The sequence below is a fragment of the Aphelocoma coerulescens genome, chromosome 9, assembly GCF_041296385.1.
Source record: "Aphelocoma coerulescens isolate FSJ_1873_10779 chromosome 9, UR_Acoe_1.0, whole genome shotgun sequence".
Lineage (NCBI taxonomy): Eukaryota > Metazoa > Chordata > Aves > Passeriformes > Corvidae > Aphelocoma > Aphelocoma coerulescens.
Window position 1 is genome coordinate 3722659 of NC_091023.1, and position 18384 is coordinate 3741042.

The window sequence follows — 18384 nt, forward strand, 5'->3', positions numbered from 1 at the left end:
ATCTCTGAATTTTGGCTCCAGTCATCCATTTCACTGCATACATTCAGATTTGAGAGCTTTTGGTTACAAGACCTTGCTCTGAGTTGTGGCTGGCTGACTGACTGGTCATTTTAATAGCAATCTTTCTAGGGTCAGCATGTGAACATGTTCTCCCTGGGAACTGGTTGGTTGCCTGGGGCCTGGCTTGCAGTAGTCAGTTAGCAAATGATTGTGTTGCCTTTTGTGCTGTTCAGACCCTTCTCCTAGGGAAGTCTCTGCTAATCCTCTCATTGGTCATGCTGAGTGTACAGTTAGTTTTTTGGCCCTGACAATATCTTTGGGGTAGTGTTTTTAATTTAAGACATTGTATACCTTTTTTACTTTCAACGGCACACTACACCTACATTGCTTTTGCAGCGCTCTGTATGTGGGTGCATGTAACATATCTACATGCTGACTGTTGGTGCTGATGGATATTTTCTATATATTGACACGTTCCATGGGTCTCTGGCTCTTTTCAGCAAACAAAGAGTTATACTGTGGACCTCCGTGCAAAGCCAGAGTACCATAAATTCCTTATTGGTAAGGGTGGTGGCAACATCCGTAAGGTGCGAGACAACACGGGGGCCCGCATCATCTTCCCCACCTCTGAGGATAAAGATCAGGAGCTGATCACTATCATGGGAACAGAGGAGGCTGTCAAAGAGGCACAGAAGGAGCTGGAGGCTCTCATCAAGAACTTGGTATGAACTTTTTCTACTTTCTTTCCTTTCACTGTGGCAAGGTGTAACGAGTCAGTGTGGAGGACCTGCTTGTCCTAAAAATACTTGCTGCCCTGCCCTTCATGGGAGCTCAGGAAGATCCTTCCTTACCTTGGAGTGAGGTTGTAAGCTGATGGCTGTTGAGTACAGCCAGCTCATGCCTATCACCAGGACAGGCAGGGTTGACTAGCTGTTGTGTGTTGGCAGGATAACGTGGTTGAAGACTCCATGGTGGTTGACCCCAAGCACCACCGCCACTTTGTCATCCGTAGAGGACAAGTTCTGCGTGAGATTGCAGATGAATACGGTGGTGTGATGGTCAGCTTCCCGCGCTCCGGCACCCAGAGCGATAAAGTCACCCTCAAGGGAGCCAAGGACTGTGTGGAGGCAGCCAAGAAGCGCATCCAGGAGATCATTGAGGACCTGGTATGTTGTAGAAAAACTGTTTCTCCTGTATTCTGTTCCTTCAGCAGTGTCCTGCTTGAAACTGCTGTATGACCAAGCTTTTTGTGAACAAGTCCCATGGTAGTTCTTGGATCGGAACCTTTGCTGTCAGCATACAAGGTCTGCAGACTTTAGATCCTGGCCTGGGGGTACAGCTGGCTCCAAAATGGCACTGCTGTATGAATGAATTGCCTCCTCTGACCATCTTCTTCGTTTTTAGGGGTGAAAGTAGGAGACCACTCCTTGATGTGCGCCTAGACATTAAAAGATCAGAGCCTTCTTGTGCCTCTTCGTGTCTGGCCTTGGGCAGTGGTTGCTTTCAGGGGTTTCCTGCACTGTTAGTGTTGGTTTTTGGAAGCAGTCAACTGTCAAACCTGTTCTCTTCCCTTCTTTCTTTATTTTTTTTCATTTCTTCTAATGCTTCCTCCTCCTCAGGGTAATAAAGAGTTTGAACTTGGCTCTTGGAAGCCTTTAATGTCCTGAGTTGAAGGCAGCCTTCTTTAAATCCTCTGCTCTTCTCTGAGAGAGAAACAATTCTAGGAAATTTTCAGTTCTTCCCCTGTCAGCCATTGTTATCTTTTTTGACCCCTCTCTGTGTCGGTTTTGGATTTCACCATGCACAAACATCCTGTCTCCTGGTGTGAAAGAGGCTGCATTGCAATAGAGCAACTCTGCTTTCCCACAGGAAGCTCAAGTGACAATCGAATGCACCATCCCACAAAAGTTCCACCGCTCCATTATGGGCCCCAAAGGATCCCGGATCCAGCAGATCACCCGGGACTTTGGCGTCCAGATCAAATTCCCTGACAGGGAGGAAAACCCAGGTATACCTATGGATGCATGTTCACATGGTAGTTGGGATGATCAAATGAGTGTAGTGTAGCCTACACTCTGCTCCAGTGGACATGTTCTACTTAAAATTTATGGAGAGAACTGATCACTGGTGTTCCTGCAGTGTCCTTGAATCTGGGCTTAGCATCAGCCTTGCCCTCTTGGGAAGGGGACAGTTTCAGGAGGTCAAACCACAGGCCTGGGTGTTGTGAACATGTTGTCACTGCAGAGTACAGGGAGGATGAGGACTTAGCCTGACAAAAAGGGCTCTGTGGGCTTTCTGAGGTCTCTCTGAGTTCTCACTGATGGCTGAGCCTGAGGATCTGGAGGAGGGAGATGATGAGCAAGGAGGTGGCTCTGTGTATTGAACACAAGACTTTCCATGTTTTCAGCCCCTGTTGCGGAGCCAGCTGTGCAGGAGAATGGTGAGGAAGGTGGGGAAGGCAAGGAGGGGAAGGACACAGATCCCAGCTCTCCGAAGAAGTGCGATATCATCATCATCTCTGGCCGCAGGGAGAAGTGTGAGGCAGCAAAGGAGGCGCTGCAGGTGTGTGGCTTTCTCAGCCCCTTACCCTGTTAAAGTAGTGATGCTTGGATGTAATTTTTGGTGGGGGTAGTAAAAGCTACTCAGTCCAGGTGTAATGCAAGTGGTCAGTGATGCTGGCTGTAGAGGGGGTCTGCACTGCTCGAGGGAAGCCCCTCTGCTCTGTGACTTAGCCTGACACCTTGAATCGTACGGCCTGACCTTGCAATTGCTAGAGCTTGTAAGCAGCCCCAAGTTACTTGCCATAAAAAGCATAACATGCTTGTTTTATGGAGCACAGCTGGGAAGAGGAGGAGTCTGATTGAGGCTGAGTCATTCTAGGTTCAGTAGACCTTGCCATGCTTCTGTAGTGATGTTTTCCAAGTCTCCAAAGGATATGAAAACAACCTGTTGCCCAGGTGGGGTTTCAGATGGTTTGTTTGGAAAACGTGCTTAAACATGCAACGGGTCATTTTGGGGTTCCCAGCTGTCTTCTCTTCCTGTCAAGTTTGTATCCTGACTACAAGGGAGTGTACCTCTGTTCAGCAATATGTTCTTTTGGGCAAGTATATGGCAAGCTAGAAGACAGGAGAGGTCTTTTCACTGGTAAGCCATGCTCCATCCCCTGCAGGCTCTGGTTCCTGTCACCATTGAGGTGGAAGTTCCCTTTGATCTTCACCGTTACATCATAGGCCAGAAAGGAAGTGGGATCCGCAAAATGATGGATGAGTTTGAAGTAAGTTGTTGCCCTTCCTTCCATCTCCTCTGTCCTGGAGAATCTGTAAGTGACTGTGTTTGGGTTTTGGACAGTTACAACATACTCAGGTCTGCCATGGAATCCAAGGCTCCATAATGGGAAAATGATCCCTGTGCGTTTTGGACCCTGGGTCCAGGGCTTGGCAGGCTTTGTGCTGAAGCTGTATGATCGGTGTTGATGTTGTGAGTGTTGCATGACTTGGCTGGTGTCTGCAGGGATTCCTCATCAGGGTGAGAGTTGTTTTCCTCCTGGGCCCTGGGAAACAACTCTGTTGCGCCTACCCATTTGGGAGAATTCTCCAGACCCTCTGGGCCTGATGCAGGTTGGCTGCAGTCAGTGTTGTTGAACATACATTTGTTTCCTGGCCTCTCTAGGCTGTCACAGGGGCAGGAGAAACAGAGTTCTATGCAAAAACTATCTAGAAATGGTCCCAGGCACCTGACTCCAGGTGGCCCAGCTTGAGGACCTCCAGAGGTCTTTTACAACCTCAACCATTCTGTGGTTTGTAGGCTGCCTGGGTGGGAGCTGGTCGTGGTGTCAGGGGAGACCAGCGAGATGCCAGCCTGCAGTCAGAGGCATCACAAGTGATACAGAATGAGCAGTGATATACAAAGTGATAATTGCTACTTGTTACTCAGGTGAACATCCAGGTGCCTGCTCCTGAGCTGCAGTCAGATATCATCACCATCACTGGGCTGGCTACCAACCTGGACCGTGCCAAGGTCGGGCTCCTGGAAAGAGTGAAGGAACTGCAAGCTGAACAAGAGGATCGGGTAAGGCCTGTGCCTGTCTTTCTTCCTTCCAGCCAAGCATGGCTTCAGCCTCTGGGTGCAGACTCCAGGAACACCTCATCTTTTAGGAGCACCCTTAGCTGCTCTGTGGGTGTGGAATGCTCATAAATGGGTTACTCAAAGGTAGCTCATTTACCATGAACTGACAGGACAGTTTGGGAGTGTAACTTTGGACTGTCCAGATCTCTCTCACACCTTCACATACCTTCAAGACAGTGGTGGGTAGGAACCTCACTGTGCTGTGAGTCTCCCTGTACCTATCCTCACTGAATCCTTACCACAGCTCTGAATAATAGCTGAGGGATGAGTTGGGTGGTTGTTTGCTGTTTGTAGTTTCCCTCTGAACTTGGTGAAAGCACAAGGCTCCAGCTTGTGCTTTCAAGGATGGATGGCTTGGGTACTCAAGCATGGCCTTGCAAAATCTGTTTCATGCATCTCAGAAGCCAGAAGGAAATGCTGTGGCTTAAGTGGACATTACTGGAGCAGCCATGGTGTGTTCCCTGTTCTCACTCTGCTTCTCCTGTTCCAGGCCTTGCGAAGCTTCAAACTGACAGTCACTGTAGATCCCAAGTATCACCCTAAAATCATTGGGCGGAAGGGAGCAGTGATCACCCAGATACGCACAGAGCATGAGGTCAACATCCAGTTCCCCGACAAGGATGATGAAAGCCAGGTGAGAGATCAGACAGAGTGCAAGGAAAGCTAGTGGTTGTCTCTGAGCATCTTCTTGAGAGCTCTGAACTCTCTCCACTGCCTTTGGATAAGGTGGATGGTAAAGGGGATTAGCAGGGAGAAAGCTTGCTCAGCTGCTTATGAGCTTGGTCTCTCACGTGTCTGTGTGCCCCAGGCCCAGGACCAGATCACCATCACTGGCTATGAGAAGAACGCCGAGGCTGCCCGGGATGCCATCATGAAGATCGTTGGCGAGCTGGAGCAGATGGTTTCCGAGGACGTGACTCTGGACCATCGTGTTCACGCACGCATCATTGGTGCACGTGGTAAAGCCATCCGCAAAATCATGGATGAGTTCAAGGTGAGCAGTGGGGCGATGCCACTCAGGTCAGGCTGGGCCTGGGCAGCCACTTTCTCCTGGGTAAAGAGCTTGGTGCTGAATGAGCTCACATCTTGTGGTTCTTGTGTCTTGTGCTTGTGTTGAGCACCTTCAGCTAGAACAGACATGAAAAAAAAAACCAGTGCTACCTTGCTCACCTTCAACTCCATCAGCATATGAGCAGCATCCCTGGCCCAGGGCACCCTGGTATCCGCCAGGGCAGCTGGGGTGTCTGGACAGCCTGGACAGACCACAGCCAGACACCAGCTGAAGCATCCCCACACCACCTCAGCTCTGAGTCATGTTCCTCTGGGAGCCAGGCCAGGAGCTTTTCCTGTTTTGCTGGAATCCAGACAGAAGAGGAACCTGGGAATGCTTCCTTGGTGCTCTGGATTTGCCCTGCAAGCAGCATGAGCTCTGTCCTCTGCAGCCCTTTGGTTGGGTTTCTTGCAGTCAGAGTCCCAGTTGATCTTGAGAGAGAGGCAGAGGTGTGTATGTCAGCTACTCTGATTTCTGGAAGTGGGCAGCCAGGCCTCTTGCTGGGATGCTCTGTGAGGAGCTGTCCCCAGACCCTCCCAGCTACTTGAGCTTAACTCAGAGAATTCCTCTGGATTTCCTCTAGGCCACCATGGATCCCCTTGACTTTGGGAATCATGGCATATTCTCAGGGCTGTGGATGTGGCAAAGCCAGCTGGCTCTGGGAAGGTCAGGGACCTCTGCCCTGAAAGCACATGGCATCAGCAGCAGGCTTTACTGCAGGGGCAGCAGTGAATGTGAATACAGAGGGATGGGATTTTGGAGACCTGCATCTTGGCTGGGCTCAGTTATTGAAACAAACTGTTTGCTTCCCAAATGAGCAGCCTTTGGGTTTGGTCCTGTCTTGTTTAGATTTCTGGCACCCATCTGGAAGGCAGGGTGTGAGAGAGCACAGTGCTTGTGCATGGGGTGCACTAGGCCAGCTCTATAAAGTGATTATTCTGTGGCAGGCACAGAAAGCTCATTGTGCTTCATGGTGATGGCTCAGTGGTGAAAATGCTTGCAGCAGTGTGAGGACAGTGTCTGGAAATGCAGCCCCTCTCCTGTCTCTGCTGCAGGAGCTGCCCAGAAATCAGCAAGCCTCTGGGAGTGAGAGCAGCAGGGGCTGCTGGAAGTTGGGTCCTTACTACAGACTGCTCTGCTTTCCTTCACAGGAAACTGGGCAAGCTTTGGGGCCAGGTATATACCTGCTCACCCCTCAGTGAGCAGCTCAGCCTGAGCTGTGGAGGTCCAAAAGAGACTTGTGGCTTCAGTGAGGGCATCAGTGAGAGTGATCTGTGATTCTAATGACAGGGCTCGTGGGGAGTCTCTGGCATTTCAGATGTGCAGGTATAAGTCTTGTGCTGTTCCTTGTGCTACAGGTGGATATTCGCTTTCCCCAGAGTGGGGCTCCTGACCCCAACTGTGTGACTGTGACAGGACTTCCTGAGAACGTGGAAGAAGCTATTGATCACATCCTGAACTTGGAGGAGGAATATGTAAGTGTTCAGCAAATCTGTGCCAGGGCTTAGCAAGAATTTCCCCTGCCACAGAGCTGGATGTCTGAACTATGTCCATGTGGTATTTTCTTCCACTGCATCAGAGAAATTGAGCCCTGTGCAAGTGGCTGTCAGTCTCCACTGCAGCTGTCCCTCAAACCAGCTGGACTGCCCCCTCTGTCCAGGAGAGGACAGTGAATGAGAATGCTTGGACACCCCAGGATGTGCATGTTCTTGCCTTGTAGCAGCTTGCACCAGTTAAAAGTTGTGGCCCTCAGACTAGTGCACAGTGTTTTTGGTTTTTGTAGAACAGGCTGGTGAGCTTGAACAGGTTGCAGTGTGGTGAGACGGAGGGGTGGGCATTTTATACTAGTTTGAGGAGCTGTCCAGATCCCCCCCTCACTGGTTGTGTTACTGCAGCTTGCAGATGTGGTGGACAACGAGGCAATGCAGGTGTACATGAAGCCCTCCTCACATGAAGAGTCCAAGGCCCCATCCAAGGGCTTTGTGGTGAGAGATGCCCCCTGGGCCACTGTCAACAACGAGAAGGTGAGTGCTGCTTGTGCTACAGGCTGGGGGGCACAGAGTGTGGGGACACTTCTGTCTGTGCTGGGGACACAGAGCACTCTCCTTGGTGACAGAGCAAGCAGCTTTTTGCTGCTCTTTGTGGCCTGAGTACAGGCCTGGGTTCACCTGTCCAGCTTTCAAAGCACTTTCCCAACCTCTTGTCCACTCTGGCTACACCACTCTGGAGCTGTTGGGGAATGGGGGATCCTTACCAGGAAGTATCCTGCCAGGCTTTGTTATTTTTAGGGGTAGGGCCTGGGACTTGAGACTCTTGCTGCGGCACAGAACTGGCTCAGTGTTTGCAGCTCTGAGCTGGGACATGCAGCAGCTCATTCTCAGCTGCCCCAGTGCTGCTGCAGGACTGGCCTGACTCTACTCCAGTGGCCCAGTTACTGAGCTGGGACCCTTGGAGCCCTTTTCACTTTATCTGCACCCTCCTCAATGTCACCTCTAGATGGCTCGGCCCTCTACCCTGGGCAGTCCTGGGGCCACAACGATCCTTTTTGTCCCTTCCCCAATGTCTCCTCCTGGGATATCAGCGATGGTGTTTAGCTCAGGGCCTCACCATGTAAGTTCGCAGCAGGGCAGGAGCTTAACTTGTTCCCTTTTTGTTTGCTCTAGGCCCCTGATATGAGCAGTTCTGAAGACTTCCCCAGCTTTGGGGCTCAAGTGGCCCCCAAGACTCTTCCCTGGGGACCCAAACGATAATGACCTGGAAGCAGAAACTCCTCCAGCCCGCTGACCTGACACTAACCTGCCACAAATACTTCCTGTCTGAAATCTGACCCAGCGGCTGGAGCACAAATCAATTGTCCCAAGAGGTCTCCTAATGGTGTCTGGAGTGCTAGATCCCATCCTGCTCCCCTCAGCTATCACCGTGTATAGGACCCACCCTCATCTCTTGATGGATATTCTTTCCTCCTTTGGAACAAGACTTCCACTCAGATTCAAACACTAAATGTGTGTGTTTTTGTTAGAAACTTCATAATTGACTCCAAGTGGCTAAGATTCGCAGCTTCCCAAGCGCTAGCAGAGCAATCTGCTCTCTTGAGCATGTCTGACTAGGCATTCTCGCCTTCATTAGGAGACCTCCTTTACTGTGGCTAGGAATCTACTTCCTGTCTCATGACCTCAGGAAATAAATTTCCTTGACTTTCTAAAGCCAAAACGTTTGCCCTCTTTCCTTTGTGTTTATCCCAGGCCTTACCTTACCTTTGTAGAGTGCAATCAACTTTTTTTCCTTTTAACTGCCAAAAATTCATTTAATGCTGATAGCTGACTGTGAGGAGAGCTTCAAATAATCTATAAGGGCAGAAACCTGCTTTTAAAAGAAACAAAACCTTCAATAGGCTGTAGAGACAACAGAGATGGAAGGGGCCAGAAAAACCTATGGCTACCCTGGTCAGGAAAACACCTGTGAGCACAGCAAGCGCGCGTCCCTGCGCCGCACCAAGCACAGCCCCAGCCTGCTCACTTGACCAGTCTTCCAGTGCTTGATGAGAGACCTCACTCCTAGTTCCCTGCAGTCTCTCGTTCCCCCTTCCCAGCAGTGTGAGCAGGCAGGAGAAGCCAGCACGTGGCAGTGTGACCGGATGGGACAGGTTTGGCTCGGCCGAGGTCGCTGCAGTGACACGGCTCCGGAGCAGCTGGCGGGACACACAGCCTGGAGACGCTGTAGCCCGCTGTTAGTGCTGCAGCAGCTCAGCACGAGCAGCAGTCACACCGTTCCTGTTGCCTTCTTTCTACCTCAGACATCAATATGATGGGGGCCTCTCGATGGTTATGGTTTAGCAGCTACTCCAGCTGTCACCTGGGCAGCGATAGCAGAAGCGTGGAGGAGAAGCAAGAGGAGCCTTGTGTCTGCACAGCTGTGGGAGCTGCTCCAGAGGGAAGCAGAGCGTGGAGATGCTGAGGCAGGCTGGGAATCTGCAGGGACTGCATGCTGAGCTAGCACAGGGCTTCGCCCCAGGGCCATGGGTGCAGCTGTGCCGTAGCCCTGGGCTGCAGAGGTTGTGTGAGCCAGGCTTCTGCTCCGACAGCATTGGGGGGGTGATGTGTGTGCTGAGGCCTCCATCATGTGGTAGAGGGTGATCTGTGATCTGTACTTGGGGCTGCTTGCACCTGGGCCCTGCCACAGCTTGCTCAAAGGGGGTTGTATCCAAGCTCCTCCAGCCAGTAAGAGGAAAACTGCATCTTTATGGAGGGAGGTGTGTAGCGTGGGGTTTTTGAGTGCCCCCCACTTTCTGTATCAGTCCTACAGAGCTTGTAGTCTGAGCCATTCCTCTGTCCCAGCTGCTTCAGCTCTTGGACAAGCAGGAGGCCCTAGCCTCTCTTCTCTAGTGCTGCTGACAGAGCACAGCTGTGGCAGGCTGAGCCCAGCTGCCTTGCCTTTCCCTCCGTGGGGCAGGCCCAACATGCCGATGCTTTTCCTTCCTGCGCCAGCTCTTCTTGGCAGACACTGCTATGCAGAAGTCAAACCAAAACCTCACAGTGCTCTCCTTTAGTCTGAGAACCAAGTGAAACGGATCATGGCCCCGTGTGGAGTGCTCGGTTGCCCCTGAAGGACCAGGGTGGCCTTGCCTCCAGCACGGGGAAAGGGGAACGAGGGTGGTACCCTCCCATCTGCGTCTGTCAGGAAATGGTTAATACCCTGTAGCTTAGGTCTGTCCTGCATCACCAAGCCTATCACCCCCTCCTCCTCTTTATGTCCCCGTGCCCTCACCAGTTGCACAGCAAGGCTTGAGTTACATCCAGGGCACCCACTGCCTTGGGCTCGTGCCCCACAGCCCAACCTTCCACTCTAAAGAAGGTCATGAAGTGATTGTACCTAGTACTGTCCCCCCACCACCCTCCTTCCGCAGCAGACTGTGGCATGTGTCCATTTCTTCTCTTTGACGTCTTCCATATTGTACGTTTCCATAGCAATGATCCCTTGGCCTTAACTTTGGAATTTGGAGACTATATGCAAACATGTAAAAAGGCTCATGAGTATGGATGACACTGGAATTTTATAAATTCTAAAATAAAACCTGAAACAGCTTGGAGTGTGGTGGATATTATTTCTGCTGGTGGGGTGAGATCCAAGACAGTCCATGCTGGGCTGGGTTTAGCCAGGGCTGAGGACTTTCAAGTTTGCACACCTGAGCCTTTACTGTGGCCATGCCCTTGCTGGGGTGGGACTCACATGGCAAGCGGTGGCTCGAAGGAAGGGGGTGAGAGCAGCAGCAGAAGCTGCGTGCTCCTTCTAGGGAAACACAAACCTGCTTGCCTCCAGGCAGCTGGTTCCAGGGACGCTGCTGGTATAAGGGAGGAGGGGGAGGCACCAGCCATGGTCCCTCTTGCTCAGTTACTCCGCAACCAGAGCCTCTCGTCTGCCTTCTCACCGCTCTGATTCCCTCTCTGCCAGGTCATGTATGCAGTAATACCAATGAGCTGGGACAGACACTCAGAGCCAGGTGTGTCCCTTCCCACCTTCAGCAACAGCCATCCCCAAATGCCCAGGTGCCAGGCAGCCATGGAGGGCATGGCACACCTGCTGCTCAGCAGCTCCTCTGTCCTAGTACTGTGCCCTGGGCTGTACTCTGCCACGATAGTCAGCTGCTGGCGAGCTGCTCGGTTTCCCAGTTCCTGCCTGCAGCTGGATCTGTGACCCTGGCCTTGCTTCTTATCTCCCGTTTCTTCAATAGCATGTGAACCACAGAAACAGGGAGCTGGCACTTGTCCTAGCAGGAGTGGCCACAGCCTCTTCCAGGGCTACCTTCCTGCTTGCCAGTGCCTCAGTGCGGGCATAAAGCAAAAAGGGCTTTAGAGGAGGAGGGAGATGACCTGCTGCAGCCCACCTTGTACTCAGCCAGAGCCTCTTTGGCCAGGTACTGTTCATGCTTCATCTTAACCTCCACAGCCTCAGGAATGTCAGATGCCAGCCATGCAGTCACACGTCCAATAATGAAATCCAAATGCTGGAAGTGGATGGGACATGTGGGTTGGCTGTGGTGGTGAGTCCTTGCCCCTGCCCCAGCGGCACATCCTTAGCCACCCAGTTGGGCTCAGCAGCTGGTACCTCAAAGATGATGATGAAACCTGAGCGTACAGCCAGCAGCTGCCAGTGAGTCAAGGTCAGGCTGCCATCCTGGTCCCTGAATGCTCTGTATCTGTGGGAGCAAAGTGCAGCAGGTACTGACCGACCTTCCTGGCAGTTACTCCTGCTCCCAGCTGGGCATGCTGCAGCACAGCAGAACCAGCCCTCAGCCAGCTTCTGCTGGGACCTTAAGTCCCACAGGTCATCCCACAGGCCCTGGGGGAATTTAATGTTCACAAAAGCGCCTCCCTCCACAACGGTGGCAAGTGACCCTCCCCCCTGCCCCACACACAGACATGTCCAGCACATGCTCAGCCCTGGCATGAGTGAGGGCTCCCAGGACCTCAGCGAAGTGGACCTGGCTCAAAGTCACTCTGCTAAACAAAATGTTTGCTGTGGCAGAGGCAGAGAAAGGCAAAATCCAAGCTGAAGGAAGGAGGAGCCAGGCGAGGCGGGAGGGGGCTCCCACCTGCGGGGGGTGTTGCTGTGCAGGACAAAGTCCCGTGGTGCGTATGCCAAGGTGGAGTTCATGTAGCCGTGCAGGCTGCTGTTGTACATAAGCCCGTGGTACGCAGAGGGCAGAAAATCAGAGCTGAAGGCTATGAGGAAGGCCTGGAAGCAGGAAGATGTGCTGCAGAAGATCCTGCAGCTGGGGGACACCCCATCCTCACCTTCCTTCATGCCCTGTGCTTCTGGGGTGGCTTTCTGCCTCTCCTTCCCTCAGCCTGACAAACCAGACATGACGCTGGTCTGGGACAGCAGAGCTGCTCACAGTGCAGTGCCCTGTTCCCTTCTCCCAGTTATTGCCAAGCAAGGCCCAGAGCATGACAGCTGCCCACTGCCCATGGCTGGAGCTGCATCTTCTGCACAGGCAGACCCACCCCCAGCACTGCAGCTCCCCTCGTCACGCTGCATCCTGCAACACCCAGACGAGTTCCCCCAGTTCCCTTACTCCACCTGCAGCCCCCTCACCCCTGGCTGCCCGCCCAGCACATGTTACTGATGATGGCCAGGTGAGTGGTGGCCTCCAGTATGGACAACCAGATGCCAATGCCCTGTGCCTGCTCAGCCACAGGCCACCGGTAGTCACAGATGCGCTTGTGGGGGTCCAGGCAGATCACACAGTTGTTGAGCAGGGTGAAGAGGGATGCCAGGGGACAGGCTGCCACAAAGATGGTGATGAAGCCAAACTGCAGGACTAGGAGAAAGAGGAGGAAGAGGAGCGGGGAGGGACAGACTGAGATGACTACAGCATCTCACAGCCTGATCCTGTGGGGAGTGGGGCAGCCCTTCTCCCTCCAGCACCTGCAGGCTGCTCACGGTGAAAGCTCCTTCCTCTGGGGAACTCCTGCAGTTCCTGCCTCTCCACACCAGCCTTCTCTCTCCCAGTGCCTCTCAGCGCTCCCCAGCCCGAGGCCAGTCCCTACCCGTCTCCAGGTACTCGTCAAGCAGCCTTTTGAACCCCAGCAGCTGCTGGCCCATAACTCAGGGTGCCTGCTCCACCCGGGCCGACTCCCACTCCTCTCCTGCCTTGGCTGAGAGGAGCTTACACTTATGCCACGAGCACTTCAGCTTCCTGGAGGAAAAAAAGAAGGGCCACCACGTCCTCTGCTGCTGAACGTGCCCTTGGCATCCTGTGTGAGCTCAGGGACGCGTGATGGCCCTGGCAAGCCATGGTGTACTCACAGGATGGCCACCTCCTGCATGTTGTTGATGATCTGCTTCCCCACCATGATGACCAGCAGCTCCTGCACCATGGAGCATCCACTTGGGCTGCACTGTGGGGAGAGCAGGGCCCTCAGCCTGCTGGCACACGGAGATCAGACCCTGAGGGTGGGAAGGCATTCCTACAGCACGCACCAGTGTAGGGCCTCTCCCACCTGGCACTCAGCTCCTCATTGTGGATCCCCAGAAAGCTCAGGTAGTTTCTGGGGTAGCCAACAAACCTGCAGGAGCCACATCAGAGTTGTGAGTGGAGATCCCAGGCACTGATTCCAGGAATGCATCCAGAGCAGCCCCAGGGAAAGAAGGGCTTATCTGGTTCACAGAGCCCTCTTCTTGCTTACCAAGGTGGGACAAAAGGACTGATGGTGGTCCCAGACCGGGACCAGTTCGCCCACAGTCGGTTGGCACTGCCCTCAGCCCCAGGTGTCCTGTGGCCATGTGAAGGCTCCCACTCTCTGATGGGACTGTCCCCCTGCCACAGTGCTCCTTGCCCATGATGGCAGCAGCACCACCCCCCCTCCTTTAGCCCTGCCCAAATGCCCAGGAACCTGCTTTTCAGAAGCCAGGGAAAGAAGGGGTGGGGCTCTGGAGGAGAAGTTCAGAAGCAAAATGAAGTGGGATCCCACAGCTCTCCATGGGACAAGAGTGGTGACTGGGGATCGCTGGGTCCCCTGGGAAGCAAGGAGGCTGCAAACCCCATCAGAGCCCCACAGAAACCCACCCAGTCATGCAGACTGGGACACCCAGGAACACTGGGGCACTCTTCCCCTTCCCCTGCAAGCTTGGGCACCGCAGCCCCTCACCTGCAGGGCACCCAGAGCTGGAGCTCCTGGGCACAGCAGCAGAGCAGGCTCCAGGGTGCACTCAGCAGCAGATAGGGCACCACCTTCTTCTCCAGACAAGTCATGTGCTGTGGGGAGAAAAGAGAATGCTGGCACCTGTACAGGTGCCTGTGGGCAGCACTGGGGTGACTCTGTGCTGGTCACTGGTGTGGATCAGCCTGGTAGAGCTGACCCAGGAGATGAGCACGAACACATTGCACCCCTGCAAGCCCTGGCTCCCCTTCTGAGAGAGGCCCCCGTGGCAGGGCATATCCTCCCCTGGACCCCACAAGCCACAGATGAAGGCTGCATTTACCACAGGGGGATGGAGATCTGGAGTCAGATCCCCAGGTAGCTTTTGTGTGTGTATCCCAGCAGATTGAAGCTTGTCCTGAAATTCCTTCCTCCAGGTCCTATGGATGGCAGCAGATCTCTCCTGCAAGTCACTGTTCTCTCACAGCTGTCCTGCTCCCAGCTCAGCTCCCGGGGGATGGTTTCCCACACCAGGACAAAGTCTGAGGCAAGGAAAGGGATCTCATGATGGAACCCAAAGCCATCTCTGTCCTGCATGTCTCTCTCCTACAGGACTTGGTGCTCTTGTGGGGCTGGGTGTTGTCTTGTGAATGAGACAAGGAGCTGAGGCAAGGACGTGCTTGCTCTGGAAAAGACTCCAACCACTTTGTTTGGGTGTTCCTAGCACAGCAAGCAGGGAGAGTTTATTAACAGGACTGAGGACTGCACCTGTCTTGTGAAAGGGAAGGGCTGGAGCACCCGAGTAGGATCAGTAGGATGGTGCCCGCCAGGGCCTGGGGGTCCAGTGCCCTCTGAACCTCTATGGACCACCTGCCAGCTCCAGCCATGGAGCACTGGGGCTTTTCGTACACTCCTCAACCCAGCAGACCCTCTCCTGCCCCAACCTCCTCTCCAGGATGGAAAGGAGCTGAACTCCAAGCCAAGCCTTTTTCCCTCACCTATCCTCGTGCAGCTGTTGCTGAAGACATTGGCCATGCTCCTCTTGTTCAGGCTGTGTGGCTGGGCTGGGGGTGAGGTGTGTGGGGTGAGGAGCACAGTGATTCCCCAAGGCAGCTTGGCTGCAGGGGAAATGGGCTGTGACCACCCACCTGGGGCATTTCCATGGCCTCCTCAACCACTGCCACCATCCTGCCCCACCAGGCTGCAGTGGGGATCATCCGTGCAGCTCCTCTGTTTCATGGCAGACCTTCGTGCCCCTTCCTTCCTCCTGGTGCTGAGGAGCAGACCCATTGGTGTCCATGGCTCATGGACATTGCACAGCCTCACCACCCCTCCTGGCAGTGCCGGTGCCCACATCTGGGGAGACTCGGTCTCCACTCCACTGATCATCAGGAATGTTTTCAGGTGGAAAGCAAAGAGACATCAGTGGTCAGTGTTCTGGTGCAGAGTTCTTCTGTCACCTCACCACCTAGGCCCCCTCTGAGTGTCCCTCTCCTCCCCCACCTCAGCCAAATACACGTTGTGGAACAACCTCCTCTTGCATCTTTTCTCTGTCACTGTAAGTAAGGACTTTTCTTTGGGGTTACCCAGCTCGAAGGTGTGTCCACCAGCAAGCATGATCTGGTGATGGAAAGGTCAGAGACTCCTTCTCCACACCAGCAGCTGGGTCCAGTCCATGCCCAAGCAGTTCACATCTAAAAGACCGAGCAAACTGAGCTCAATTTTGGAACTGGAAACACCTCAAGAAGCTGAGCAGACAGGAACCTCTCACACATGGGAGGTGAATAAGGAGATAAAAAGATGCCTGCAGTGACAGAGGTGGGAGAGCAGGAGAGTGTCACAGCATGAGTGGCAGACAGGGAGAACATTGCACATGCAGTGAAGAGAAAGCTCTTCCAATGCATCCACCACCTGAAAAAAGGAGCCTGGGAATCTGCATGTGTCCCTCATTATGGCTGGAAGGGACTTGGGAGGATCGTTGAAGATCAGGTCCTGGTCTTGCACAGGATAATGACAACCCCAAGAATCCCACCCTGCACCTGAGAGTGTTGTCCAAATGCTCCTTGAGTTCTGGCAGGCTTAGGGCCATGACCACTGGCCTAGGGAGCCTGTTCCAGAGCCCAGCCACTATTTGGAGGAAGAAACTTTTCGTAACATCCAGTCTGAACCTCCCCTCATTTGGCCTTTTTAATAATATCAGATTGTTCCTCAGAAACGAGGTGGCTTTTCATCATTACTTTCAAGAGAGGCAGCGAAAAGAAACACCAAACAGCCTCAGCTGCCCCAACCTGCTCCTGGCTAAAATCAAGGTGGGCAAAGCATCTCTTTGCAGAAGCCATTGACAACCAACACCAGCTCTTCTGACACAAGACCTTCTTCTGGGCACCAATGAAGCAGGAGAGAGACATCTGCTAACTTCACCTGAAAACATCAGAGACCCACTCCTCAAAGCAAGGGAACAGGCTGGGCCTCCTGCTGCTACAGTAAGGATGGATCAGTGTGGGGATAAAATATTCTTGGGCCATGAAGAGAGGGAAATGTGCCACAAAGAGCCTGAGCTTCTCAATATTGCACCACTCAGAATGTCCCCAGCTGGTGTCCTCAAAAAGGCCAAGCCCCTCCTGGGAAGGTGGCCCTGCCACCACACTGTGACCACCAACCAGGCACTTGGTGACCACACAGAGCAGCTGTAAGAGACCTGCACCAAAAGATGACAACACACCTGGGATTGCAGCGAATGTGCAGTCATGCTTGGGGCCTGGAACACCAGGACTGTGCTGGGGAATTGGGGCAGAGCTCTGCTGAGCTGGGCACAGGTGCTGACCTTCACCCAATTCTTTTCCAGCAGCTCAGCTTCTCGGGCACTTTCGGCCAAGTCCCCAAACTTGAGCCAAATTCCAGCTTTGTTTACACCCTTTGCAACTCCTACCAAGTCAAGAGGGTTGCATGTCAGCATTGAATTTTCTTGGTTTGGGTCCTGTAACTTCCCAAAGCCCCGGTCAGACCAGTCAGGAAAGCTTGGGTGACATGTGCCAAGCACAGAATCTCCCTAAGGAAAAATATCTGTGTCCTGAAAAGCTCTGGGATGATCTACCCCACAGAAACCCCTCCATCATACAGAGAAGTCCTTATGACATCTGGAGCATGTGGACACGTATCTGCTGAGGAGGCAATGCAGCCCCAGCTCTCCAGAGCAATGCAGCAGTGCTCCTTTGGGGCAACATCTGGTTATCACCCCTGGCAGACAGCAACAAAAACCTCCAACCCCCACAACAGCCCAACAGGCACCTCTGAGCCCCATGGTGGAGCTGGGGAGGGAGCGTGGTGGGGAATCAGCCACGAGGCCAGGCACAGTTTGAGAAGCTGGATGAAGGCACTGGGGTCTGTTGCATCCTGCCCCTCTCCTGCAGCTCCCAACACGAGCCCCAAACCAGCAGCTTTTACCCTCATACCTGCTGCCCAGGCCCTTGCCCTGCTTGTTCCTCCCACAAAGCTAGATCTGAGTGCCAGCAGGTGCAGGGCAGAGGGGTCCTCCCACCCTAAGGCTGCTTCTCCTCCAGTGGGGAGAGTGGGAAGTGCCACCCTGTTGCTCCTGTTGATGGCCAGGCTCCCTGTGTAGGAGGGGCAGAGTCTGGGGACAGGAGGAGGAGGAGGGTGGATGGGTGTGCAGGCACCTTCCCCATTTAGAAACACCTTCCTCCAAGCAGCCTGGAGGAGGCTCTGCCTTTGTTTGAGCTGGAGGTGGAGCCCTGTGTGGCCCTGAGCAAAGAGGGTTCAGTGGGACTCAGGGAGAGGCAGTGAGGGGGAGCAGGTCCCCCTTGCACCCTGGAGGGGCTGGTGCCCAGCAAGGCACAAGGATTTCAGGGCACTAGGGAAGATTTAAGCACTGTGTTCACCTCACACCTACAACAAAACAAGTTTGTGTTGGTTTTTGCAACTCTGGGTAAAATCCCAGCTGTGTTTTGCCTGCCAGTCAAGGGCCATGCCACCAGCCCAGGAACAGTGTGGGGGTACAGCACCAATGGCCACAGAGTGACTGAGATCCTGCTCTTACAGTCCCCAGGGAGAGTTTGTGGCACTTTTGGGCACTCAAAGCAGCTCATCTCCCCCCATTCCCAGTTCAGTGGCATGGTGGGGTGCAGGTTCCCCAGTCAAGCCCAGTCACCACTCCACCTCCAGCAGCAGCACAATCCAGTCAGAGCTGCCAGTGTGCAAATGCAACACGGCCCACAAAAGGGAACTAAAATCTTTACAGGGCCACACTGTCCTGCTTAATATTCCTGGTCTCCAACTGAAGAAGGAATTCATCCCCCTCCTCCTAAGATTCAAACCCATGTCAGCTCAGAATGAATCAAACTACCACCAAGAGCAAATTTGCAAGCACCTCTCCTGTTTTCCTTGCTCCCCTGGACTGATGCCGTGCCTGTTGGACAAACACAGCAGCACATGGCAAGTGCTTCCAGGAGAGACGCAGTTCACTTGCCCAGATCAAACACAGGTGCAGAGGGACAGCAATGCCACACTGCCATCTTCAGTGGAAGCAGGATGTGATTCATCCTTTCTGATGGC

The 18384-nt window shown here is 53.5% G+C and overlaps 1 protein-coding gene across 3 annotated transcripts in view; it reads left to right on the forward strand.

The window, feature by feature from the left end:
• Positions 1-8386, forward strand: part of HDLBP (high density lipoprotein binding protein) — a 37401-nt gene extending 29015 nt beyond the window's left edge. For all 3 annotated transcript variants that reach the window (XM_069024649.1, XM_069024650.1, XM_069024651.1), the window contains exons 18-28: positions 501-722; positions 948-1166; positions 1870-2008; positions 2408-2562; positions 3170-3274; positions 3934-4068; positions 4616-4759; positions 4934-5119; positions 6535-6651; positions 7072-7200; positions 7840-8386. In XM_069024649.1, the coding sequence (XP_068880750.1) occupies positions 501-722; positions 948-1166; positions 1870-2008; positions 2408-2562; positions 3170-3274; positions 3934-4068; positions 4616-4759; positions 4934-5119; positions 6535-6651; positions 7072-7200; positions 7840-7926 (1638 nt within the window). In that variant the 3' untranslated portion in view covers positions 7927-8386. The remainder of the gene's footprint in view (positions 1-500; positions 723-947; positions 1167-1869; positions 2009-2407; positions 2563-3169; positions 3275-3933; positions 4069-4615; positions 4760-4933; positions 5120-6534; positions 6652-7071; positions 7201-7839) is intronic.
• The last annotated feature ends 9998 nt before the right edge of the window (positions 8387-18384 follow it).